General features: G+C 43.5%; 2 protein-coding genes across 4 annotated transcripts in view; both read right to left on the bottom strand.

Moving 5' to 3' along the window:
* The window catches only part of KIFC3 (kinesin family member C3), a 37,677-nt gene extending 36,612 nt beyond the window's left edge, over window positions 1-1,065 (bottom strand). For both annotated transcript variants that reach the window (XM_033157368.1, XM_033157372.1), the window contains exon 1: window positions 981-1,065. The gene's annotated coding sequence lies outside the window, so the exon portion shown is untranslated. The remainder of the gene's footprint in view (window positions 1-980) is intronic.
* Window positions 1,066-6,863: 5,798 nt separating this feature from the next.
* LOC117051203 (cyclic nucleotide-gated cation channel beta-1-like) lies at window positions 6,864-26,845 on the bottom strand. 2 transcript variants are annotated; one of them, XM_033157366.1, is made up of 19 exons: window positions 26,801-26,845; window positions 25,077-25,365; window positions 23,414-23,570; window positions 22,632-22,748; window positions 21,194-21,351; window positions 20,213-20,332; window positions 19,044-19,252; window positions 17,667-17,717; window positions 16,956-17,042; window positions 15,018-15,082; window positions 13,494-13,616; window positions 13,134-13,275; window positions 11,911-12,070; window positions 11,197-11,294; window positions 11,022-11,105; window positions 10,299-10,417; window positions 8,976-9,122; window positions 8,357-8,534; window positions 6,864-7,967 (listed from the first exon to the last, which is right to left on the bottom strand). In XM_033157366.1, exons 2-19 carry the CDS (start codon window positions 25,312-25,314, stop codon window positions 7,653-7,655), a joined length of 2,568 nt encoding a protein of 855 aa, XP_033013257.1. In that variant the 5' UTR covers window positions 25,315-25,365; window positions 26,801-26,845; the 3' UTR covers window positions 6,864-7,652. The 2 variants fall into 2 exon arrangements, 1 of the variants encoding a protein (XP_033013257.1); XR_004427161.1 differs by lacking the exons at window positions 6,864-7,967; window positions 8,357-8,534 and having other exon boundaries at window positions 9,044-9,122; window positions 10,155-10,417.
* Window positions 26,846-27,911: the final 1,066 nt, after the last annotated feature.

Genomic DNA, 27,911 nt, shown 5'->3' with positions numbered 1-27,911 from the left:
ATTTATTATTGCTATCTCCCTTTCAACATTTCACATATGATAAGAAAAGCATTATTGTTCATGGGTGAGCAGTAATGGCATGGTGTGGCCAACACAGTTCAGACAATTGAGACTCTTAACATGCTGCAAGCAACAAACAGGATCTTCGCAAGTGGGTGAATGCCATAGATTAGTAGGTAGGCAAACACCAGGCTTACATGATCTACTGTACTGTACTTTACTTTGTACTAGAAGCTCAAGGTCCATGAACCAGAGCTGGATATAAAGTAGTGGCTAGAGGGGGGACGGAGTCAAGCAGCATAGGATTAAGGAAGAGACCATGCCTCTGAGCACATGATCAATGCAATAACTTGATTTTTAGTACCATAACTCATAACCTGTTACACAAAATCCACTCCTGGTTTCCTCCCCACCCCCTCCACCCCAGCAGCTTAATTTAAAGAAGGAGGGAAGCATTTTTGTTGCTGCTAATTGTAAACTAAGATGATATGCAGCAAATCAGCCCCAGATCAACCAATCTAGATCCCAATCTACCTTCAGCCTACCACTGCAATAGATTAAGTCCATGAAGACAGAAGGCAAAAGCAGCGAGGCAACTCCTACTACAATGCTTCAGATACATGTATGTGCTGGAACAATGAATTATGCATTTATACTATTTAATATATACTAGTCCCATATCCATTTTGAAGGAAATCAGCCCTGAGTGCTCACTGGAAGGACAGATCCTAAAGCTGAGGCTCCAATACTTTGGCCACCTCATGATAAGAGAAGACTCCCTGGAAAAGACCCTGATGTTGGGAAAGATTGAGGGCGCAAGGAGAAGGGGACGACAGAGGACGAGATGGTTGGACAGTGTTCTCGAAGCTACTAACATGAGTCTGACCAAACTGTGGGAGGCAGTGGAAGACAGGAGTGCCTGGCGTGCTCTGGTCTATGGGGTCATGAAGAGTCGGACACAACTAAACAACAACAAGTACCTTTTGCCATATGCAGAGTGATTCTCCTTCAACTGCAGCCTTTCTCCTTCCCAGAAGCAGATCTTATGTGAAAGCCCAAGGAATTTTCTAGAAATTAAGCACTGATTCCCCCTTCTGTTGCCAGGAAACTCAGTCACAGAACACAGGCATTCTGTTTTCTTCCACATACCAGCTGATTTCTATCCCCCCCCCACCCTTTTACAGCAACTCTTCAAAACAAAGCAGCTTCTTTTTCTCATGACTCTCCCCTCTCTGAACAAGCACTCTGCAATCAACCCGATTTGCACCAAGACTTACCAGGCCACAGCCCATGCTCCTTGTCTTGAGCACTAGTGCTGAGTCCTGGAGCATGGGAAGAAAAGTACTGTACCGGTACATCCCAGCATGTGCCAGGTGCCTTTCTGACACTACTGAGCAACTGCAATATCTTTCTCTCACACAACTCATTCAGGAAAAAGTTGAGTGTGGGCCCACTGTCAAGTGCCTCTGCAACAAACCCACTTCTGGTTTCCTCACCTTTGCCAGATAACTCCCCTCACTCCAACAGAATATAAATAATGCCCTTTTATTTTATTTTATTTTTAAAGTACTTACACAGCATAGTGAAAGAGCGACTTTTCACTGCTCATATATTATTGTGCTTCCCTCCCTCTCTCTGTAGTTCAGGCCACTGAGGGAACAGACTGAGGGAACAGAATGAATATCAATAGCTGGAAGGGATGGAGGAGAAATTCATTTGGTTCACTAAAATGATAAACCTTCCTGATTCTAACTTCCTGAAGCAATAAGTGAACCTGAATACAGTTACCCTTCACAATCTGCACATCTGATTTTTTTATGATGCAGTTTTCCTATCATAAAAGTCCACACAAAAGGGCATACATTAGTGAAAGTAACTATAAAGCTGTATTTGTATTAGGGAAACGTGCTTGCAAAAATGTGCACACTAGGCCAAATTGCGTGCAAAAAATGCATATGTTAGGAGAAACATGCATGCAAATTCATACCATTTTTAAAATGGGGACTTTTAAAATAAAAATTTGCCAATAGATGGTGTAATGGGACAAGCTGACCTTGAGAGTGGAAAAATTAGAAACGGAGAGAAGCTGAAATGGACACATCCATCCACCCCTTGGGCAGTCTATCTGTTCTACCTAATAAATATCCTTTTCAGTTCCTAGGCATAATAGCATTCTATTCCATAATGGTTTTTCATTTAAATTGATCCCTTGTGTCTATTTCAGAGAGAACAAGCTGCATTTGTGCTGTGCTGCGCTTGTCACAATTTTACTGAGACTAGAGACTCAGGTGCCTCATCCACCCAATTAAATTTGGTTATACCATTTAGGTGAAAGTCTGGAGAAGTTCATTTCTTCTAAGCACAGTATGTGAACAGGCACTGTTTGACAGCTGTGAATTAAATTGAGGGGTAGAGGCAGCCCTGACAGGAATTCTGATGGGGAAAAATTGAGTCCAGAGGAGCTTGCTGCTATGCAAGGGGGGCTAAGGAAGGGTGACACCCAGAATATGAAGTGGCAAATGAGTTCATCATTGCTGACAGTTGTCACTGCTCATAACAGAATTGAGAATAACAATCTCAGACATTTTCCTCATTGCTTATAAATATCAGCCGTGTCAGCTGTGCCATGGTAGACCAAAACATCTGGAGGGCACCAGGTTGGGGAAGGCTGCCCTAAAGAATTAAGTCAGTGAAACCAGATGACCAGAGGCTATTACCTCCATCAGGATAGTGAAGAAAATAGCAGCAGCACAATCTTATTAGCAGGGATTTGTATCTTTCCTTTTAAGCCCAAAGCAAATTGAGATACCGGGATTCCTTGCTGCTTAAGATTTCCCCTACCCCCCACATGCATTTGAGACATTGTGTGGAAGCAACTATTAAAAGTGCTCCAGAGACACCCTCGGGCCTTGTGCTGTGTCCAGAAGCAGTGTGAGATGCTTGAATGAGCCTGGGACAGTCACAGTGGCAGGAGCACTAGGTGACACTTCCTATTTATTCTCTGACAGATGAAGGGATTCATTAACTGAGCTAGAATCATAGCGAACTATCCATTCTGAAAGAGAGCTTAATAATCAGGCTTGGCATTGGAGAATGTCTCCAACTGCCCCAAAGACCACAAAGCATATGTGAGAAAAGCAGTTTTAAGGCCTCTTATGCCAAATAAGTTATGTTTCAGCCTAAAACAAGCCATGCTAAATCAGCCAATCTGTAAATTTTGGTCTCTCTCAGTTTCTGAATATTCCAGTTGTAAGTTCAGTTCATATTTTTGCATCATTTTGTCAAAAGAAGAAGAATTGCCAGGGCTTTAGTGCTCATTTTTAATGAGCTAATGGACACATTTTTGCACCCCATCTCCCCTTATATAATCCATTTCCCCATTATTTTCACTATGCATATTTGTACACATTTTTCAGAACTGGAAAATTTGGAGAAGTCTGGAGGGTAACTGCATTTCTGCCTACATAATGTTCTGGGAATTAGGAAGGCTACAATTAAAATGTGACCTGAATTCCTCTCCTTCCCTGCCGCTTGGTGCCTGCATTCCTGTCACACACACACACCCATAAATTGACAGGTGAACATACAAAGCAGGAGGGCTCCTGCATGGAAGTTCCATGTGCATTGCAGAGCTGTGATGGATCCCTGACTCCCCCCACATGTTTACTTACTGAGCTCCTTGGGATAGAACCAGACTGAAACAAAGGCGATGAAGAGGGAAAATCTCGAAGGGCAGGAAATCCACAACTCTGGTCTCTAGTTGGTGCTCAGAAATATTACTTTCCCTGTTCTTCCCCCTTCTAACGATGTGTCTTCCACCTTGGAGAAGAAGAGACTGGGAGGTGATTATGATAGTCAACTTCAAATATCTGAAGGGCTGTAATGTGGAAGCTTGTTTTCTCCTGCTCCAGAGGGTAGATTCAAATTACAAGAAAGGAGAATCAGACTAAACATTGGGAAGAACTTTCTGACAATAATTTGACAGTGAAACAAAGAGCTGGCACACCCCATGAGGCAAGGTGAGACCACTGCCTCAGACGGCAGGATCCACAGCAGTAGCAGATCCAGCCTTCAGTGACTGCATTGCCTGCTCCTGCTGCCGCTGTCACAGCAGAAACAATACATTTCCCCTAGGGAGGAAATAGCAGAAGCTGCCCTCTGGGGTCTGCACCCACCCAACATGATTCAGAGTGGCCCCTTTCACGCCCCTGCAACAGTCTTTGGTTCCCACTTCATTCACCAGGTAAGGTTGATTTGGTTCCCCTCCCTTGTTCCCAATGTAGATCTTTATTCCCTGCTTGTTCCTGATGTAGATCTTCACCCACCCCTTCTTCCCTGGAATGGGAGCGTTTTGTTGTTTGTCTCAGGTGCAAACACACACAAAACCCACCCCCAGTGGAACTGACAACCTTGGAAGTTGATGGGCTGTCCTTCCTTCGATGTTTTTAAGCAGAGGTTGGATGGCCATCTGCCATAGATTCCTGCATTGCAGGGGGTTGAACTAGGTGGCCCTTTGGGTACCTTCCATTTCTACAATTCTATGATTCCAAGCAGTTAGGAGAGGAAGAGCCCAGCCATAGGAGCTAAGCAGAATTTATCCATATCATCAGCTCCTTCCTCCAATCCCTTGCTGGTTTCAAACTGTAGGAGGATTGGTGTCCCTGAGCTTCTTTTTTAGTTTCATTTGTTTAAATGCCCTGTTCCTGGTTGCCCAATTTGTATTTACAGCCAGATGTGATCATATGACATGTATATTACGTACAGCCCAAGTCAATCACTGAGATCATTGGGAAAGCAGTATCAGTGGTTCCCTATAAGCCAGAAGCTCAACTCAAGTCCACAATGAGTCACGCCTTCAGTGTTATGGGCCCAACTCCAGGGAATTCCCTCCCACAAAGTTATAAAGGCACCGCCTCAACTGAGTTTCAGGCACCTGGTCAAACCTTATACCCTGAATGCTTCTCAAATGCTTTACTTTTTAAAATACCAGTACTTTAATTTATTGAGGTTTTAAATTTTGTATATTGTATTATAGTGTTGTAAGTCACTTCGAGGTGTAAATGGTGAAATTTGGAATATAAAAATGTGTATTATTAGGAAAAATGTGTACTACATTTTCAGTTTCCCTTCCTTGTCTTCAGAGTTCGCCATGGCACCTCTTTCCTTCATCCTTCATCCCAGTTCAGCTTTCCTAAGCCACATGTGTTTGCTGCCCGCTTCCCTTTGGCCGAACTCTGCCATAGCTCACAGTTATGGCTTTCTCCTCCATCCCTCCTGGAATGTCTTGGGACACAGCTTAGGGGTGGGAAGCTTAGCAGATTTTGTTTGGGGAGGGTGTTTTCCCCATTGCCTGATAAAACTCAGCATACCTCAATTTCCCCCAAGGAACTCATTGACAGTGTGTTATTACTGGATTTTGTTTGACTGTGTTCCATGAGGAGAAAGAGTCAGGAAAATTGTGGTGGGTCATCATCAGCCCCCCTCACCCATATCCCATCCCCATTGTCCCTCCAGACATCTCACCTCTCCTTGTGTGCTGGGCACATAGTTCCAAGTGTCACAGGAGCGTCCAAAGGGCAGAGGTGTCACATGTTCATGGGAGATTCCTCCAGGAACTTTGAGCCTTTGAGAACTCTCCTCTGACACGTTTTCCCTTCACCCATGGGTAAGTCTAGCTTGCTGCTAAGGAGCAAGCGGAATGCTTTTCAGGCAAATGGCTATGAGAAGAGGGATCCAACAACTGGTATTTTGCCCAGTTATTATGTCACAGTACTCGCTTGTCCATTCAGAAAGCCCTTCTGCAGTTTCCCAGCACTGGAGCTTCTAGGGACAATGTTAAGTGGAAGGCTACAAATCTCTCCAGCTATGTTCCTCTCTCTTTCATCTTTCCCATGCTACCTTATTTCCTACTGGAGATGCCAGGATTTGGACCTGGCCCCTGATGCAAATTCTTTACTACAGTGCAAGAGGTCTTTTTCTTTTATGGTGTACCAATTTAGGCTCCCTTGCTGCCACCTACTGGATAGCTAAAGGATTGGCTCAGTAAGGCTACTGAGCGTCTTAAAACGCATTCCTGTTCCCCTCAGTGCCATTTCAAGCCACATTTGCATTTGTGATGTAGGAATGTCCTCTACTGATCACATTACCTTATTTGTTTCCACAACCCCCTAAATTCCAATTAAGTGAAGCAGTCATCTGGGTATGTGTTGTCATCTGCACATGTGCAATGGCTGTCTGAGCTGTACACAACTCACCTTGACTTCAGCTTGCATTTTCAAATCTAACTGAAGCTGCTTTGAGGGGAAACGCTTCAAACAGGAGTATTTCTTGAGAAACTACATGATAGATATGGATTGGGGTTGACATAATGTGTACACAGCTTCAAACATCAGACTTGGAAGCACACAGGAGCTGGAGTAAAGGGTAATGTGCACTCAGCCTAAATCCACTTGCTCATTTTCCATTCCACTGGGCCATTTTTTGCCTATGATTCTTACTGCAAGACAATAGTGTTCACTTGTTTACATGGGGCAGATGTTATCAAGAGAGGCATGTTAACTAGATGTTTTGGTGCATGAGTGAATTTGCAAAAGCTTAACAACAAAAACACCCTTCTGCTAATGGTTTGCTTTTCTGTTTACCCAGGCATTTGGAATGTAATTAACCTTCCTGCAGACTCTGCTACTTTACATATGCTGTTTGTTACAATGCTGCTAACATTTTAAATAATTATTGTTGCGCTGTGTTCTTTGCCCCCTCAGCTTACATTGCAAGGAAAAGGACGTTAATGAATTCCCCAAAACACAGAAATGACAATAGTCATTTGGACACTGGTAACAGGCTACAAGAAATAAGGAAGAGACTAGGAGAAAGAATGCTGGTTTATTAGGTCAAGGCTAGTGTACAGCTCTTGCTACTGCCTGGGCCATGCTGGCTGGGGATGATGGGAGTCCAGAACTCCTGTGAGGCATCAGGATGGCCAAGGCTGGGCTAAGCAAGTTGTGCATGTACACCCCAGGGACTGCAGTGCATCGGTTAGATGTGAAAATACGACAATCCACCAGATCAATATAGATTTGGGCATTAAAGCATACCATATTTTTCTTCAAATGTTTGTAAGCAGGGCAAGGAGATCAAACAGAGGCAGAGGAACAATTTTCACCACGTCCATCAAGGCTAGAACAAAAGTCAATGGCTTTGAAACCCCAGGAAAGTAGACTGGCATTATTAACCTCCTATCTGCACTTGATGAAGTTTCCCGGTGAGGTTGTGGGAGTGCCCTGTGCAAGTCCTGATTCATGATGGTGAAACTGTGGGAGAACAGTAGTTCAAGGAGGATGTCACATAGATGAGGGTGAATTAAAGAGAGCACAAAGGTGCAAAATCCACATTCTGCCAAGGTACGGATGAACCCCCATACCTGGTGGGGTGCGCAAATAATTCTAGACCTTATTTTAAAAGAGATGGATTTCCAGCCATCTTTTCATCTAATAGCACAATGTTGGAGGCTACATTCTGAATGTTGGAAGAGCCCAAGCCTACAGGTATCCGTATTTTGCAGTGATCCATAGTCACTAAAGTGCCTTCCTCAGGCTATAGGCTATGGCAGTGTCCTTCTATGAGCCGCAAGACAGTCAGCTAGTTGGACTTTTCTACTTAGCTTCGTCCTTGTCTAGAATCTCTACGGAGAGAATCTCTTCATCATCTTTAGGTGCTGGAGTTATGCAAACCGTAACAGAGTGATCTGAATATTTTGAGACAATCTTCTCTGTTCTGCTGCAGTCATCTGATTTTCGGGGACCAGCTGATGAGCTATGAACGGCTGGTGATTTAGGTAGAACTGATTTTCGGGAGCTGGCAGGTGATCTATGACTGGCTGATGATTTAGGTGGAACTGATTTCTGGGAACCAGCTGGCGATCTATGACTGGCTGGTGATTTAGGTGGAACTGGAGTGGCACTGGCCTCCTGAAAGACAAAGGTATCATGCTGGTGGTTACCTGAATAAGGGGCATACTTGCCTAGAGGAAAGGTTTGTTTTGTTTTAAAAAGCTAGGGAAATCAGACACATTGAGACACAGGTAACAAAGTCCCAACATCTGTAAATGAGAAGTGGCCTTGGGATGCTGGTGCTACTGAGTAGAATGGTGGCAGGGCAGGGAGATAAGTGTTTAACCATTTCCCTGCTGCTCATTATATTGTTTTTCAGCTCAAAAACAGCCCTCCTTCAGTTGCTGTTCCCCTGTGGGGTCTCAGCTGTAAAAACAATGGAACTTCCTAACTTGTTAGGTTCTTCTACCCCATTTCCGGAGATAATTCACTGTTGACATTTGCAGCTACTTATTATGTGCTTTTACCTGCATAGCTTTCAGCTCTTTCAATTTCCATCTGATATGAGCCAGCCGTCCTTTGCCTCCCATCTTTCCTGCAGCGAATAAGGCGGCTTGGAAGAGCTTAGGAGTCCCAGCTCTTGGAGGAATGATGATGCCTTTGCTTTTGTCCTCCTTAGGTCTGCTGTTGTTTTTCAGCATTCTCCTAAGAATAGAAAGGGAAAGCATGTATTTTCATGCCAGTGTGTATTTTTAGAGCCAGTGTGGTTTAGTGGTTAAGAGTAGTAGACTCGTAATCTGGGGAACCGGGTTCGCGTCTCCACTCCCCCACATGCAGCTGCTGCGTGACCTTGGGCTAGTCACACTTCTTTGAAGTCTCTCAGCCCCACTCACCTCACAGAGGTGTTTGTTGTGGGGGAGGAAGGGAAAGGAGAATGTTAGCTGCTTTGAGACTCCTTCGGAAAGCGGGATATCAAATCCAAACTCCTCCTCCTCCTCATGCATTCTTTAGGTGTTGGGAATATTAGGTGCCAATGAGCTGCTGAGCCTAAATTTCAACATGGACTCATGAAACTTTGGACTTGATAGAGAGTATGGCTGTGCACACATAGCAAACATACCAGCACCTGGCTATCCTGCAGCTCACCTGGCCTTCTTCCGCAGCAGCTTCTGAGACTCTGGATAATGCACTAAAATTTCATTCAAATCTTTCTTTTCCAAGATGAAAAGGTTAGTAAATCCATGAGCCACAACATTCGCTGTGCGTCGATTTCCACCTCCCACAGCTAGTAAGCTAATAAAAAGGAAAAGGCATCAACTGGGGACTCAAATCTGGTTTCCATAACTCAACATCTACTATTGAATACATTGGGGTGCTAAGCTTGGCTCCTGTGACTTTTTTCTCAGCGTCTCCTGAGGACCTCATTTAGCATCAATGAAATATCTAGCTTCTGGCAAGATCTTGTATGACTGCACACTACACAAGGTCTTGTGAGATCTCGCCAGAAACCGGTGCCCCTGCAGAGGTGGCGAGATGCCTTTGCGGAACACCACCTCATGGGCTTCTGCTGCTTGAGGCAGCCACCTCACCTTGCCTCATGCGTAGGCTGGCCCTGAGCCAAATTGCTCTTCTGCATTTCCATAATGAGAGTTTTGCAGAAGGAGGCATGGGAAATGGGTACAGATTACTGGTAAACTATAATTTTTCAGGTGCCATTTTTCAGGGCATTATAATTTGCTTTCTGGGTTCTGCACTGTGCATTCTGCATTCTGCATTCCGCATTAGGTGATGGAATTCTTCAATGTTTTGAAAACCCCGTAGTCACCGTCTTTATAGGTACAGATTTCCCTTTCTGTATTAATTCAGGATAAGTAAAAACTCTGCAGGAATATGACTCATGGACAATTGAATAATAAGTATAGCCTATTTCATGCAGATTTCTATGTCTCCAAGAGAGAGCTTCAATTGTTCAGTTGGAATGATGTCATACTTCCCTTTTTTATTAGATGATTTATCTAATTTATTGTGCAATATTCCAATGAATTGTCCTATTATTATAGACCTTCCAGTCATTTGTCCAATTTTTGGGGGGGCACTTCATACAATCTTGATTGATTAGGAGTGTGTTTGTTAGCCAAAGTATATTTAACACCCTCTGTAGTTGAAATCTAGAACAAAATCAGATAGTTGCCATGTACATCTTTTTATATCCATTCTGTTTCAAGATTAAAGGGTGGAAAGGATAGTCAAAGTACCTATATTTTTTGTTATCAGGACTTCTCTTAGCATCAGGGAAATCTTTTTCAGTTGAAGGAAAGAAATTACCTGAAAAATCTGCCGATCTCATTTTGGATGATAAGTAAGCAAGACTGTACATGACTATACATTTATCTTTCTGAGCCCCTTTCTTCTCCTTCCTGCTGCCAAGCCCAGTTTCCTCCCCACATCGACATTTTTCATCTGTCTGACCTTATTTCTCCAAACACTGATCCAGCTTTCAAAGTCACAAGCACCGTTTTCCCATCAGGTCCTCCGAGCACCTTGACTTGCCCGACTTGAATGATGTACATCTCTCTGCCAATTTCCCCCTGAAGTAACAAGGAGGAAAAGTGCTCTTTGCAACACCAGGGATCCTTTACCCTTCATGTTTCAGACTGACTACCCAAGTTTTAAATGTTGTTCTATTTATTTTTATTGCTGCTTTCATGTAATAGAATCGTAGAATTGTAGAATTGGAAGGGATCACGAGGGTAATCTAGTCCAAGCTCCTGCAATGCAGGAATATTTTGCCCAACGTGGGGCTTGAACCCATCACCCTGAGATTGTCTCATGCTCTACCAACTAAGCTATCAGAATAAAACAACAACAACAACAACAACTGTAATTTGTTGAGGGTACTGGCAATTGTTAGCTCTGTAAGGAGTATCCCCCATAACAAACTACCATTCCCAGGATTTTTGGGGGGAGGGGTGAGAGGAAGTCATGACTCTGAATGATGGAGAACAGTACTATCAAGGTATGGTGCAAACAGGACCGCCAACCACTGCAAACATTTTCGTAGTTTGAAGCAGCCCCATCCAAAGTCACTGAAAATTGGGTACTTAAAATGTCATGAAAGTATTTCTCCATCCCACCTGTCATTCCACAGTTCAGCTCAACCCTACTTTTAACTTCTTAGACAAAACTGGTTACCTTCTTGCAGACGTAGTCATTGGGCAGGTACACCACAGATCTGAGCCTTTTCAGCATGTCAAAAATCATTTGCCGGTCACAACCCTGAAAGGAAAGGAAGGAAGAATCAGTTGGCTTGTACAAGCATGTCTGGATTTAAGTAAGTGAATCCCTGAGGGGGGTGGGTGGACCATACCTGAAAGAGAGGCACCTTGCTAACAATGTCATAGTTCACATCAACTGCAATGTCCAACTTCATCTTGTCTGGCAGCTGCATCAGCAATTCCGATTCATCTGCAGCAAAGGAAGTGTAAGAATTTGTCTTTCATGAAACTGTGGATTAGGGAATTACCAGCGCACATATTTAAAAACTCAAACAGCAGCTGCTTAGAGTGGATGACTGATAACTAGTGGGATCTCAGGAGTCGGGGAGGAAGGATTAAACCTTTTCTCCCCTGCAGTAGTCCAGACACCAACAAAAAAACCACTCCTCCAAAGCTGCTATTTTCACAAGAGAAAAAGGTCCTATTGGCACCAATGGAACCACAGCAGGGAAGGAAAAGGTTAAATTACTCACCCTGCTTGTAATTATCAGTCTCTCCCCCCCCACACACACACCTGTGGCTACTACTTGTGTCATTCAATTCACCTCAAATGTAAATATGCATTCAATATTATGGCTAGTTTGGCCCTAAACTGGGGTGGCCAACATGGCACCCTCTAGCAGTTGTTGGACACCTCATCCCAGCAGCCCCCACAGCCAGCCAATAGGTAGCGGACAGGGATGCTGGGAACTGGGGCCAAGCAACATCCAGAGAGCGCCATTTTGGCTAGACTTGACCTAAGCTGTATTGAACAACCAGAGGAACACCTTATGAAGCCAATATTCAAAGCCCTAGTTCAGTCTTACCCAGCATGCCTTGAGAGTGCCAAGTGTACTCATACCACGTTTTGACTCTATTCTGAACAGATCGGGGGATTTTGTACAAAGCCATGTATCTAATTGTGTTGTCCATACTGTTCCGATAGTATGTCTGTCCAGCGGTGGCAGCCCCAACAACATCTCTCATCTGTGTGAGATAAAGAGAAAACCATTCAGGGGATTTTTGTTCAGCATTGACTACACCATTGAACTATCTCTGCCTTCCCCAACCTGTTGCGTTCAAACTAAGGCTCCCAAGCTCCAAGCTTCAGATGGCTGTGCTGATGGAAGTTGATCGTGGGCAGTGGAGGGTTGGGAAGCACCAGTTCACAGAGGGTTGAATTACTAATGGGAGTAAGTTATAGTTCCCAGAGTCCCCTGTAAAGAGGGACTGACTGTTAAGCCACTCTGGAAATTAACAACTCTTAGCACCCTTAACAAACTACAATTCCCAGGATTCTTTGGGGGAAGGCATGACTGTTCAAAGCAGTATAATTGTGCTTTAAATGTATAGAGTGAATGTGGCCCGAATTAAACAAACGGCTAGGCAAGTAGCCACAAATTTCTTCAGTTCTGAAATAAAACCAGAACTCATGTTGAGATGTTTTATTATATGAGATTGTAAGGTAATTTCTTTCTTTCTTTCTAACTGGAACATGATACCTGAATGGTGGCCATTCACTTTGTAGAGTCGAGAGCCTGGGAATGCCTTGATGTTAACTTTATCCATGAATAGGCTGGGAAAAGTCCCAACACTTTCTAAGCATCTGCTTACATTCTTAATGAGTTTCCCCTTCCCCAGCATTGTTTTAACAGACTTTTAAAATGTGAATACTCCTCAACTCATGCCAGCCAGGGCAGAAAGTGGGCGAGTCAAACTGCAAATTTTCACTTTGCCGCCTCCAGACTGGTGTAGCAGAGATGCCTGAATAGCACCCATTGCCAATAGCTGGACCCCTCCCCACCCTCTAAAACGCTCTGTTTCAGGGGTTTATTGCTGGCCATCACTGGCACAAGGGTACTGCCAATGGTAGCTTCTGCCTGCAGCTTTTGGTGGACACAGTGGGGACCTCTGCGGAGGCAGCCTGTCAGCAGAGTCCACTACACCCTAAACCTTCACTGCATCCTAACCCCCTCCAGGATGGCAGAATTGGGGCAGGGGGAGGAACAAGGATTGTTGTGTATTGAAAAGGCATGGATTGTTTTCTTACCTGACCTATCATGACAGAGAAAGCAAAGACACCTGTGAAGTAATTGAGCAGCTGAAAGATGATCTCGAAGAGGGTCTCCGGGTCTGGCAGTCCTCCAATTGTTATCAAAGTCTTGACAGCCCAGTAATAACAGCGGATATAGCTTATAAAAAAAAAGATATGAGAGGATAAGATGCCCAAGCAACTGATCTACTACTGCTTTTATCCTATAACAATGAATTATACCAGCCTCCCCCAACCTAGTGCTTTCTAGATTTTTTTGGCTCTATGATGCTGGGGCTGATGGGAATTGTAGTCCAAAACATCTGGAATGGCACTGTGTTGGGGGTGGTTGGATTATAGCAATGCAGAAAGGAGTACCTGTTTCCTTCCCCATTGTAGACCCAGGCAGTTGAGCCCAACCCCTGAGACGAGGATGCCCAGTAATATAAACATGAGTTCACGTGTAAGCTGAAGAGCAGGTAGGCTGTGATCCTTACCACTCTACAAAGAGGGTGAAGAAAGACGACAATGTTAACAAAATACTCTTTAAGTTGCTCTCTAAAACAATCTCACTTTTCATGTCGGCATTCCCATTTGCAACCTGTAGTGCCACTAGTGGTCAATTGTACTTACAGTATGTATGGTCTTAAGGGGGATGTGGGTGGAGCTGTGGGTTAAACCACAGAGCCTAGGGCTTGCTGATCAGAAGGTTGGCGGTTCGAATCCCCGCGATGGGGTGAGCTCCCGTTGCTCGGTCCCAGCTCCTGCCCACCTAGCAGTTCTAAAGCACGTCAAAAGTGCAAGTAGATAAATAGGTACCGCTCTGGCGGGAAGGTAAACGGCGTTTCTGTGCACTGCTCTGGTTGGCCAGAAGCGGCTTTGTCATGCTGGCCACATGACCTAGAAGCTGTACGCTGGCTCCCTCGGCCAGTAACGTGAGATGAGCACTGCAACCCTAGAGTCGGACATGACTGGACCTAATGGTCAGGGGTCCCTTTACCTTTACCTTTATGGTCTTAAGGATAAAATAGCTTATATTATAGTGATTGTTATATGGTAGTTACACTGGATATGCCAATGGAAAGTAGGCAGTTTGGCCCTCCTATTCCACAAGTTTGCCTTCGTACAGATTTTTTTTAAGGAGCATCATCTTTGTGCAACTTTGAAAAGGGTTTAAAAATGTGCAGAGGTGAGAAGGGGCCAGGGGTCAATGATGGTTGCTGGAGGTCTCCCTGTTAAAAGCCAGCTAGGGCAGAAGTCAGATTGCCATGAACCTAGTGAGTACCAGCACCGTTTTTTTCTAGAAGGAAGGCACCGGCCTTATCTAAAAAAAATGTCTAACCACCACCCAGTTTATACCAATACAGACTGGTTAGGCTTTAAAGTGCTAAGAGATGCTTGGTTGTTTTCACTTCAACAGCCTAACACAACTGCTGCCCTCTGAAAAAACGTTGCATGCTGTCAATTCTGGAAACAATGGAATTACATTAGACTATGTAGATCAATATGCAGCTTTTCTGCAACTTTTCTCTTCAGAAGGTTTCAGGGCTCATCCAGGCTTCTGCTCATCCCACCACTTTCACCCAGGGAAACCTGATCTTTACCGCCGAATCAGAGAAAATTGGGTTTTCCTCTTAATGACGCTTGCTCTGTTTTCCACACTAAAGAGTGGGTTTTATTGAGGAAAGTGGTGGGGCAAATGGAAAAACACTTGGATCCATGCTTTCTAGGCACAAGACAAGTAAAACATGGGTGATCCCTCAGTTTGAGGGGGGGGGGGAATTCAGTACAAAGAGAAACTTATGAAAGGAACTAAAATGCTGCAATGCTCCTGAGTCTCCCCTCTTCCTATAGTAGCTGCATTCAAGAGTGAAGAGGGCTAGCATCAAAAGCTTACCTCACCTGTAAACATATGCCTTGCTCAGAATAGCTTCAAGCCGATTGTTAAACTCAAAGAAGGCCATGTACTGTGGGACAGAATGAAAAGTACAGATGAGCACCAAGAGCAATTCAGGGACAAACGGAGAAATATTTCACAATAAAATTGACTGGAAAAGCTCCCAGAATTTTTTCTTAATTACTGAAATAATGATTTGGTGGGTGTCCCTTCACAGCAGCACCTGAATCAAATTCCTTGAAAGTGCTTTTAAGGGAAGGTACCCGAAAGGTCATCAAGATCAACCCACCTCCTAATGCTGGAAATCGACTGCCACAGAATTCCTAGGAGGAGGCTATCCAGCTTCTGTTTTAAAATGTCTAAGAAAGGAGATTCAGGTAGGTAGCCGTGTTGGTCTGACGCAGTCGAAATAAATAAAAAAATAAAAAAAAATTGTCCAGTAGCACCTTAGAGACCAACTAAGTTTGTTCTGGGTATAAGCTTTCGTGTGCATGCACACTTCTTCAGATACACTGAAACAGAAGTCACCAGACCCTCATATATAGTGGGAGGGTAGGGTGGGATTCTTACACATGCTAAAGCTATCCTATTTTTAAGAGACATCTGAAGGCAGCCCTGTTTAGGGACGTTTTTAATATCTAACGCTGTATTGTTTTAACATTTGTTTGGGAGCCACCCAGAGTGGCTGGGGAAGCCCAGCCAGATGGGCGGGGTACAAATAATAAATTATTATTATTATTATTATTATTATTATTATTATTATTAGTCATCTGCATACTATCCCATGCTTTTTCCTGTAGAACTAATTGCAGTCATTAATAGTCGTCAACAGGTTTACCATACCCATTGAGTCAATCACCCATCTCCTACTACCCTTCTGAGAAAAACCCCTACCCACACTTAGTTGGTCTCTAAGTTGCTACTGGACATTTTTTTTAATTTTTTAAGAAAGGAGAGTCTGCCACCTTCCAAGGCAGTCTATGGTAGCAATGGAAGGATCTGCAAATTTAGGATCTCTCAGTTTCTCATTTTTTCCAACCTTAAACTCGGTTGTCCACATATTGCAGCAATTTGAGGGCTAAAAAAAAAAAATTCCTGATGAAAATTCATAAGCGTTTTAATGTGAATTTCTCCCAATAAACACATGCTTATATGCAGTTTTGACTGATGTTCCCATCTTTGCAAGAAATTTCCTTTAAGATAAGGCATTTTTGTCTGCTATTTTCACTCATATAGTCATTTCTGTGCACTTTCCCTTAAAATATGCATTTGTATAAACATGGTTTGGTTGGAGAACTGCATTGCAGCATTCAGAAAAGTGCAAATTTCGAGGGATGGCTGTGTTTTGGAAAGCATGAATTTTATACACTCAGATTGAAATGTGTACTGAATCAAATTTGCCCACCATCCCAATGCCAAATGGCATGTACGATCAGCATCCTCACCCCCTACCCCCATCTTATTTTAGTCGATGAAACCCGTGGCTTTGAGTCCCATGCTCTGGGGAAACAGGAAACAAATCTGCTTTGTTATCTTCTTAGGGCTCATCCAGATTTCCTTTTGCACCACGCTTTCCAGGCCACAGGTCCAGGCTATAAAACTCTGTGTCTGAGCAGGGGGTGGGGGGTGGGGGGTTGTCCCAGCACTTTCCTTGGGGAAACCCACATTTTACTGCAGAAAGTGTGAAAAGCACTGGGGGTGCGTGGAATAGAATGCTTAGGCATGAAGCTTTAAAGCCTTGACCTGTGCCTAAAAACATAGCACAAAAGGAAGTCTGGATGAGGTTTCGATAAATAGTACCTCAAGTGCATTTCCCACTTTCAGCAAGCCCAGCAAAAAAAGGGAAAACATTCTTCCCCCCCTCCCTGTTTTGCACATCTACTAAAACACAACAAAAAGAGTTTTGAAAATAGGTTGTAGGAGCGTAACTCATCCTGACTCACCTTTAAACAGCGAGGCAAGCGCAAGAGAGGATGGAAACCCACTTTGAGGTAAAGAAAATCCAGTGGAAGAAGGCAGATCACATCCATCTGGAAAGATGCACACAGCCCCCCCACCCCCCCAAAAAAGATATTAGCAACTTGATCTGCCACAACTATCACTGCATGTAATTTGATGGCACTTTGAAATGGCTTTACAATGCTTATTGTGTTTGTCATCTCGGCATCCCTGCTGTTCATGTGCGGAACTGGAGCTAGGAGACAGTGACTTGCCTCTGACCACATAATGGTGTCAGGCAGTCCAAGTGGGGCGAATGCTTCCTATCAGAGGCACAAAGAGAGCATTCAGCACCTGTCAGGTTAAGCCTTGTCCAGACCTTGAACTTAAAAGTCTCCTCAAAGTAGGACCGTTTGCAACTTTGCAAAGCACATTTGTGCACATGTGTGAATTATATAAAAAACAAAACCACCATTTTAATATTTGATTGTGGGATGGATGAGCGCTTCATATAACTAAAATTACTATAGTTGAACTAAAATGATGCAACTCTTAATTTCTAGGCACTGATCATTTTACATATATAACAGCCTTCCCCAAGCAGGTGCCCCTAACCAGCTGGGGCAGGGGCACAATGGAAGTTGTAGTCCAAAACATCTGGAGGGCACCAGCTTGCAGAATGCTGACTTAACACGAGTAAGGAAAATGGTACAGACCTTGAAGCGTCCTGACTTCAGATAGTTCTTCCTCATGGCCTTTTTATCAGTCTGGAAGAGGAGACAAAAGGAGAGGGGGCATCACCACTTGTTTCATAGTGGAAGAAGAGACGCATCCATCAGAGATTTGCAAATAATTGGCAGTCACACAGCCAGGAAAGAAGCAAGGAATGAAAGCCTGTCCACCAACCAAAATTTAAAACATATTATGGGTACCCCCTCACTCCGTTTTTGTCAGATCCAAGGTGTCCACAGCTAAGAGAGGTCCTTGGATGGTGAAGATAAACAGGCTTGCCTAATGGCAGGACTGGGGAACCAGTGGCCCTCCAGACATTGTTGGAGCCTAACTCTCATCATCACTGACTATTGGGTGTGCTGGCTGTTGGAAGTTGGGAGTTCGACAACATCTGGAGAGCTACAATTTCTTCATTTATGGTTTATTATCTTTAGCTACACAGGGTTTTCACAGAATCAGAGGGCTCATATGACCACATTGGCCTGTGCCTAGAAAGCATGGGTCTGAACAATTTCCCCCTTGCCCCACTCTGTTCCCAAGGAAAACCTGTTTTTTAGTGGTAAATTGGAAACCAACATCAATCCATAGAAAACCCAAGTTGCTGTTTGTTCCAAGTGAGCACTAAAGAACCGTTTTCCCTGGGGAAGAGCAGTGGGACAAGATGAAGTGTGGATAAGCCCATAGAACTGTAGCATTGGATGGTGTCCAAAAGTTCATCTAGCCCAGCCTCCTGCAAAGCAGGAATCTCAACTAGAAAATCCCTGATGGATGGCCATCCTACCTCAGTTTAAAAACCTCAAATGAAGGAAACCCCATCACCTTATGAGGTAGTCCATTCCATTGTGCAACAGCTCTCACCATCAGAAAGTTCTTCCCAATGTTTAGTTGGTATCTCCTTTCTTGTAATTTGAATCTATTTGTTCGAGCAGCAGAAAGCAAGCTTGCTCCATCTTCTGTGTCACAGCCCTCTAGATATTTGAATATGGCTATCCCCTCATATGGCTTTCCCCTGAGGAAACCTGTGGTTTAGCACTGAATCAGAACAAACTGCAGTCAGGTTTTCTGCGGATTGCTGTCTGCTCCAATTTAGTGCTAAGGAGTGTGTTTTCTGGGGGAAAGCGGTGGAGTAAAGGAATAGGACAAGCAGGAAAGTGTTCAGACCCATGTTTTCCATGCACAGGACAAGTAGAAGTGTGAAAGGCCCTCAGTCTTCTCTTATCCAGGCTAAACATACCCAACTCCCTCAACTGTTCCCCATAAGGCCTGGTTTCCTCATAATGCTTGGCTTTCTCAAGGACTACCTGACCCCAAAACGTCAGGGGCTAATCCAATAGAACAAAGGCTTTCTAGGTGTCACTTACTATGATGTCTCCTCTTTGGACAAATTGCAGGCGGACTTGAAAGATGCTGATATCCAAAATGTAGATGAGGTCACAAAAATAGTCCACAGCCATCCAGTAATAAACATTTGCAGGTGTTTGGAACGGGAAAGCCCAGCGGACTGGAATCAGCCAGCAGTTCCAATTCCATGCCAAAACCACAATGAAGAGCCACAAGATGTACATCAGATCTAGAGTGGGAGGGAAAAACCCAGAACAGACTCAGGAGCTCTGCTAGTTGCCAAGAACTTATCCTGCTTCTCTTGTTTAGGACACCTCAATGGAACTATAGGAACTGAGCACAGCAGCATGGGGGGGGGGGGGTCCAAAATAACAGGACCTCAAAACAGAAGGCAAACCAGTTCCTGTGGGATCAGAGCATGAGAACTTTGTGCAAGATGAATTAGTAGTTCTCAACCATAAATGTGCTCCATGAACGTTCTCCACTATAGTGCTTTTTTGTTATGAATAAAGTTGGTTAAGAGATGGAGCCATTCCAGCACCCACCTCTCAGTTTAATCGTGAACTCACTGGGTGGCCTTAGACAAGCATTTATCTCTCTGCCTTGGGTCTCCATCTGAAAATCTGGGGACATCTACACACTGGCCTAGCTTCCAGGTAGGGATGGAGCAGGAATTGATTCTGTTCGCATTTGAATTGTTTGGAGTGGATGAAACAATATATTTCTGGTCTGTGTCAATTTTGAATGCACATTCACAATTCCACTCCATCCCTTTTCCATATTAACCTCCAATATTTTAAAAGAGGTATGTAAATTTGTATTACAATACAAACAGATGTGTTATGTCACAAAGTACATATTTAAATACAGAATGTTTGTGAATTTCTAAATGTATTTTGTACTAACATGCACCTTTTAAATGCATTTTGGTATTTTATTTTATTTTTTAGCTGAGAACTTTATAGTGCAATTTGAAGGAGTGTGGACTTATACAAAGGATCATTCAGGAGGTTTGAATGAAGTTGGCTGACTTAAAAATGGAGTTCACTGTTTTATCCCTCTTCAGTGCCTATTTCCAAAAAGAGATGTTCAGCATCAAGCAACCTACCCATCAGCCTCTGGCCACCCCCCACCCCACTTAATATTCTACAGCAGTCTCTTTGGTCAAAAGCCCATTCCAGGTACTCACTGGTGAGCGGGTCAATGCTGCTGGGGAACTGGCATTTTATCGTACGTGGGGGACTGTGTTTCTTTCCACCCTTCTCACTCGCTCCCTCTTTTTCTTCTGAAGGCTTTTCTTTGGAAGGTGCTATGGGAACAAATGGAATAAGTGAAAACCAGGCAAACTTTGGAATCAAAACCATTGTTTTTAGCCAGCCTTTGATCATCTTAATTGATACTAGGTGTGTGGAGGCTGCAGTTATTTAACAGTGGGGAAGGAGGGAATCTCTGCACATGCTTGGACACTCTGATTGAGCCAACCTGGTGCCCTCCAGATGTTTTGGACTGCAGCTCCCCTCAGCTCAAGCCAGCTGGGGTAGACGGGACCAAGAGTCCAAAATGTCTGGAAGGCATTAGGTTGGGATATGCTGCTTCTGAGTCTTTAATCATTAAACACGGAAGGCCTGGGTTGTTTTCCTCTATGTAATTTGGTGCTCAAGTTACCCAACCTATGGTGATGGTCATGCGCCCCCCCCAACTCACACCCAGTTTTACATGCAACTGATTTCTGCTTCACCTAGAAGAACCTGGTATCAAAGGATGGAGAGAGTGTGTGTGTCTGGAAAGTTGCTGCAGCCATTTGCTAATCAGCAAGGCCTTTGATATAGCAGCCATCAAGGTCCAGCAAAGCTTATGCTGCCCATCCTAAGGAAGTTGAAGAGAAGCTAAACTCCTGCTGCAAAGAGCTAGTTTGATTGAGTCCAAGCTTTGCAAAGCTTATTTATGCTTCAGTTAAATAAGTGCACTGTGGCTTCAGAAACCTCAAAAGTCATGTTGCAATAAGCAGTTGGCAACCCTTGAGAAGGAGCTTGTCAGAAGGTGACAAGTAACAGAGAGAAGTTTCAGAAATAGGTTGAATATCTTTTACCCACTGCTAGACGCAGACAGCCCCTGAAAAAGGAGAGCCTTCAAGTTTTGTAATACAGTAGATGGTGTTGGTCTCACTTACATGCCACGGGGGTTTCCTCGTCAGAAGAAGCATCTGGGTCAATCAATTTCTCTTTCACTTTCTCTGTTCGGTCCTTAAAGAGACGCACCAGTTCTTGCAGACGGTCATTGATAACTGCACTGTTTTGGCTTGCTGTTGAGCTGCTGCGATCTGGCAAACTATGGTGAAACCAGGCCAGATATTATGAATGTAAACTTTCTCATTGCTCAGTGCTGTAATCACCAGAAGTGATATTATGAATGAAAACCTTTTCATTGACCAGTGCTATATTAATTAATTCTAGGCACAATTTTAGCAAGTTGTAGTGAAGGAGGGACCATTTCTCCTCATATACACATTTATTTATGCAATTGTGCCTAATATACCAATTTTTGCAATCAATTTTCTCTAATATAATACTATTTTGTATGTTGTTTTCAATAAAATATGCATTTTACACACTTTGCTCTAATATACACATTTTGTACTCATCTTTTGATAGTTTTGCAAAATTCAGAGAAGTGTGGATTTAGAAGGTTCACCTCGTTTCAAATTGTGGATTATTTTGGGAATCGTGAATTAGGTACATAAATTGTGAACTGAAACCTAATTTCTCCCACATGCCAAACTGTAGGGCTTCTCCATCCTGGTGCCCTCCAGATGTTTTATACTACAACTCACATCAGCCACAGCCAGTGTGGCTATGCTCCCATCAACTTCAACATCATATGGCTGGGATGGCTAGCTAGGACCAATAGCAGCTGTAGTTCAAAATATCTGAAGGGCATCACCAAGTTGGGATGGAGGCTATAGGCAGATGAATTATAGGTTTCTTACTGACTGGTGGGTAGCTTTTTAGTGCGGCTTGACTTTCACTCATTACAATATTCTTTGCTTTGCAGTCTGGAGTGCTGAAGTACACTCTAGCGTAGTCTGTCATGCAGCCTTCTCCTGCAGCCTTTTATAAAACAAGGAGGATATGGCTATCAGTGACTAGTAGCCATGATTGCTATGCCTCTGAATATCAGTTGCTGGAAGCCACAGGAGGGCAGAGTGCTCTGGAGCTCAGGTCCTGTTTGCCTATTTCTCACAAAGGCATCTGGTTAGCCACTGTGAGAAAACAGGATGCTGGACTAGATAGGCCATTGGCCTCATCCAGCAGGCTCTTGTGTTCTTAGGAACTTCTGGACACTTACAAGGGAAAGCATATCTTTGCACTTTTTCTAAAAACGCTGTGCTTGTCTTGCTAACCCTACACTGAACCTGATGTTTATGGTCTGCAGACCAAACAAACTAAGCTACTACATGCTAAAGATGCAGCGGGGTCAAAGTAGCTCTTGTTTGGTGTAAACATACTGCAAATATAACATGTAAGAACCCCATGTTTGCTGTCCTGACTTTCTTGGAGAAAGGGTAGGATATAAATGCCACATATAAATGAAAGTCTCTAGTGTTGTACCAAAGTGATCCTTCTCTCTGTGGACTGGAAAGGTCCGGCCAAGCTTTGACTGGTGAGGGGCTTGGAGATGGCACTTTCAGCTCCTCCACACTCTCCTCCTGGGAAGAGCGTTTCCTCCTGAAATGGGGGAAAAGAAAGAAGTCAGGTATTTTTTGGTACACACAATCAGAACATTCTCTCTATTTAAAAAAGTGAGTCCTAAATTTAGTCCACGCTGATAGTATCAATGTCTTGCTGTTGCTGCCTTGAAACAGCAGCTTCAGCTGTGAGATTGTCCTTGGCCCTGGTAGCTCAGCTGAGATAACTAACTAATATTAATTGGGAGACAAAAAATTAAGATTTGGAGAACTAATAAGGTGTGAGCAGATTAAAGGTTGTCCATAAAAGGCACCCTGAGTCTTAGAAAAAACCACTTTAACAGAGTGGCAGACAGATTTAGGACACTTGACAGAAAAACAAAATAATTTCCCAACCAGCAACAAAGAAGTTAGCAATTGGTTGTTGGCCCATAGGGTAATCCAGCCTTTTCTGGCCTGTTGCCCTCTAGACATTGCAGATTTAGAACTCCCATCAGCCTCAGCCAGTGGGAAGATACTGGATCAGCTCTGACGTAAGCTTTAAACCCATTTATGCACCCAGCTGTGTACCCTAAGGTATGCAAATGATTATCCCAGGTTTGTATCCCAGTTACAAGTCAATGCTCCCCGATAAATCAAGAATCTGCATGGATGCTAAATGACAGGTTTTTGGACTTTGGGTTCTAAAACATTATGGGTTGATACCTCTTGGGAGCCTTGGCTATAACCGGCACGGCGAGGGTTTGGGGTTTCTTTGGTGGTGAGGTCTCAGCACGGTGGGCAAATACTGGCAGCCCTGAAGAGCCATTCTTGGGATTCCTATTCTGGATGTTCACAGTGGGGTATCTCCCTGATGGTCGTCCTTTGGCGAGAAAATATATGAAATGAGCCAGAAGAAAACAAGAAGAGAGATTAAAAAAAGTGGATACAAGCAGAGGCTCCTCATACAAAAATGTTCAAGGTGAAGGTCCTTTACTGATCAAAAGACACCTGAAACTACAACCTCCTAATTTCCACCTGTATTTTCAGACACCTCCTTCCTTCTTCAGTAAACATAACCACCTCTTAAATATCCCAGGTTTTATACAGTTTCTTTTCTATGCAATTCAAATTATACTATGACCAAAGTATGTAATAAATTTTGTGGGTTTTTTAAAAAAAATTAAAACCAAGTTTTTGTGTTATTATTTTTCATGAACCAATTGAAAATATTTTAATTTTTAATACTTTCAACTGATTGCGTTGATTGTACACTGTTCCTTGTATACTGATTGTAATTACATAGTATATAATTGGTTGAAATAAAATAAATAAAATATAATTAATATTTGGAGTATAAATTCTAGTTATAATACCCTGATAAAGTAAATGTTTATATCATCTTGTTGATTCTGTGTTATCATGTTAAACTGTGTCATAGATTCATATTGATAGGCTTTTGTATTTAGATAACTATGTTGTAGAACTAACAGGAATAATTAACTGGAAAGTATAAATGCATCCAGATGTACAATTATTGCTATGAAAAGTTAGGCACATTATTCGAATATGACAAGTTGTTTCAAACACCAAGAGGTTTGATTATTCCTCCCTGTAGTGATAGGAAGCACATATTACTTTTCAGAGATAATAACTTAGTGCAAACTCCAAGCAAGCTTTTATGCAATATTTTTAAATATACTGTGAATTATTATTTCTTCAAAATTAATTAGCTTAGCTTCTTCAAAAAGCAGCACAGGGCTATTTGCAAAAGGGCTTTCAAACATCCCCCGCACTGTGCTTTGAAGCCCCAACAATGGGACTTCAAAGCACAGTGTCACCTGATGTCACTATGGCTTTAGGGGATTGACAGGTGGACAGCCCCACCCACCTACCTCTCAAAACTGCATTCACCATGCTATACGTATTAATGCTCCTTGAATTCATTTGGGACTGTTTTCAATGTCCATGGAACAACTGCCAAGTTGTGTTTTGTTTACATTTGCTTTTTAAAAATAAAAATAAAAATAAAAATATGTATTTTTAAATTGGGGGGCTCCAGAGTTGGCACATAAGCATCTGGCTTGCTGGACAGAAATGGTTCTCTACCCCTACTCTAAAAGGTATACCCAAAAGGGACAGGTATTGCCTGCCACCTTCAATAGAGCAATTTGTGAAGCAAGGCCATGTGCAACCTTCAGCACAGCAGAGAAACCCTTGGCCTTTTCTCTTTTGCTTCAAAACTGCATCACAGCTACACATCTGAAAGTTATGGCTACTGGATGTACACGTATTGAAGCAGACACAAGAGACACACACAGGCATACGAAGCGAAGGAAGCCTGACACACAAAGCTGCACACACGAAGCCACGGCAAATGCTACGTTACCCTGGGTGCGAGAAGACGACCCTTCTTCCTTCAAAAAACTGGGGTTCGTCACACCAGCCTTTTGCTTTCTGGCGACAAGGACAGGGATGCGGGAGGTAGCGGCAGTGGTGGAGCGGTAGCTGGGGACGTTGGGCAGCTGCTCGGCTAGGCTGCGACGGGAGGGGGAGAAGCTAGGATGACTGAGTGGCTTGTCATGCACCAGGCGGGCTAACTCAACGTCGCGGTTTTGCTTGGACATGGCGGGGCTAGGCAGCTAGAGGCTCCAAGCAAGGGCCAAGGGGATCTGAAGCTGCAACAAAGCAAACATAAAACCACGTGAGAAAAATGGTGTTGCTCAGTTCCTAACCAGCCATTTCCTGTGTGTGTGTGTGTGTGTGTGTGTGTGTGTGTGTGTGTGCAGGGCAAATACACAATCATCATTGACCACAGTATGATTTCATTTAACTCGTGCAACTTCAACCATATGTAGTTGAAGGGCAGTTGGTTGAAATTCCACAAGTTAAATACATGCAAGGTGGAGAACTTTTCCTAGCATGGAAAGAGATTTTAAGGCCTCCACCTTGCTTGGGGGGCAAGGACTGGTCAACATGCTGGCTCTGGAAGGCTAGGGATGCTCACACAGTGGAGGTTTGAGTATACTTGTTTTCATATACATTTGGAACCCTTGGAACTGAACCACTAGGTAAGATGTGATTATATGGTTATAAGTTGGTGTGGGCACCCTAAACCCTAGAAATTAATAAATGGTATGGTTTTGTTTATTTACCATATGGAGGGAATATACAACCAGCAAATGAATTCCTGAGCTAGGGTCATTAAGAAACAATACAGTGCCATTGAGGGCCACTGGCAATGCAAGAGAACTGTCCCTCCCCCCACCCGAAGGTATGAAGACAGACAGGAGATTTGGAACATTGCCAGGGTAACTGGGCCTTGGATTCCAGCACTGCACTGCTGTGAGGAATAAGTTCCTCTTGAGATGACTATGCTGTAACATCTGGACTCCATGCAGACTGAAGGTATAAATATGTGGATAAATCTTATTTCTTAAAGCTACAACAACTTCCAACACGTCTTCAATTCTCCAAAGGAGCACAGGCCCTGGTTGAGGGCCAAGAACCCTGGAATCCTGTGCACAGCTTGACAGGGATTGGGGTGGCCTGTAACAATACTGCATTTTTGAAGGTGCACAAAAATGCAAATGGAGTCACTTCAGGGGCGAATTTTGATGTGGCAGTTACACCACAACTCATTCCCCAAAGAGCTTGTGCAGCTTCAAGCTGTTTTACAAGCTCAGTCCCCTAAAATGTTCCTTATTGCCCTGTTGGACTTCTTGGTCTCTGTGACCAGCTTTGCAACAGCTGGAGATTTCATGACCGTGATGCAACCTTTTTGTTTTATAATTCAACATTCACGTTTGTGTCTGCACACTCAAGAGTCATATGCTTGCAAAAATTGTCCAATACCAACTTTCATCAGCCCAGTTCCACCCAGATGTTTTGGACAAGTCCCATCATCCCTGGCCACTGGCCATATTGGCTGCGATTGACAGGAGTTGTAGCCCTAAACATCTGGAGGGCATCAGGCTGGTGAAGGCTGCCTTAGGCCAAACACTCTGTATATGCTCACTGGAAGAGAACAGGACAGCTCTTGCCTGCTCAGAGCTTTGTGGCCACATTGCAGGCCTGCACAGGATTGGACTAGACACATTCTATATACAGTACCTTGAGGTGTAACTAAGGCTGCTTCAGTTTCTTCCTCTTCTGCCTTAATTTAAAAAACAAAACAAAAAACCACAACATTATTCTGAAGAACATTTCCTGTTTTGGAAACTCAGGTTCTGTTTTTAAGCAGACTTTTGTTATGTTGTGACAGTGTGCCCCTTCCCTATTTTATAAAGCCATCTTATGGGGCCATTTTAGGGAACAAAAGACGGGGTATAAAATAGCTTAAATAAATAAATAAATAAATAAATAAATAAATAAATAACCAACCAACCAACCAACCAACCTGTGGAAAAGGGCCTACCGGTAAGTTGGCATCCAATCCCTTGGCTTTGCCTGAAGCAGCTACCATGAAGGTGCAGCTATCAGAGGCACCCCTAAAAGGGACAAAAGAGAGACAGTCAGACAGCAATGATTAGCAAACCCTGAAGTCCCAGAGATATTCTTGTCATATTGAAGCTATTGTGTGTTAGAAATGCCCTGGGAGAATAAGGAGATTTACAGGGCAGCTTTCTATCTGAATATCGACTATATAGGCCCACAGCAAAGGTGGACAGTGCCTGGTTCTTGGCATTCCTACTAACAAGGATGACTCTCTCCCCCTCTCAGGTTACGTTCATACAAGATACTTAAAACACTGTGTTACTACCTTAAACAGTCATGGTTTCCCCCAAATAATTCTGGGAAGTGTAGTTTATACAGGGTGCTTAAACTTGTAAAGAAGCCTGATATCCCCTCACAGTTCCCAGAGTTCTCTGGGTAGAGGGACTGACTATTAAACCACTCTGGGAACTGTTCTGTGAGGGGAATAGGGGCCTCAATACTATTTAATCTTGCAGCTTGGTGCTTCAGATGTATGGTGTGAATGTGTTCCCCCCTCTCTGCCTGTCCCCCTCAACACTGTGTCACACACTAGCATGACAAAGAAACTGAACTCAAGACAGGCCTAGCAAAGCAGATCAAGCCTGGCCTCCACCTCCTCCTTTGTCCACGATTGCACCCCGTCCTATTTAAATGAATTGGTGCTGTTCATTCCTATGTGGAGAAAGAACAGCAAGAGGTTATTTCCAACTAAGTTTTACTCAGAGTAGTCAAGACATTCAAAAAAATT

This window comes from Lacerta agilis, chromosome 8 (genome assembly GCF_009819535.1).
Source record: "Lacerta agilis isolate rLacAgi1 chromosome 8, rLacAgi1.pri, whole genome shotgun sequence".
In the NCBI taxonomy this organism is placed as follows: Eukaryota; Metazoa; Chordata; class Lepidosauria; order Squamata; family Lacertidae; genus Lacerta; species Lacerta agilis.
Note: the sequence above shows the minus strand (reverse complement) of the source record. Positions and strands in the feature narration are given on the sequence as shown.

Bases quoted from the DNA above. Each gene is read 5' to 3' on its own strand.
- LOC117051203 (XM_033157366.1), bottom strand. From the start codon at position 25,314: ATGTCCAAGCAAAACCGCGACGTTGAGTTAGCCCGCCTGGTGCATGAC. The intron at 17,718-19,043 runs GTAAGTGACACC...CTCCTCTTCCAG, and splicing joins TCCAAAGAGGAGACATCATA to ACTGATAAAAAGGCCATGAG. The intron at 11,295-11,910 runs GTAAGACTGAAC...CCTTTGCTGCAG, and splicing joins GCACTCTCAAGGCATGCTGG to ATGAATCGGAATTGCTGATG.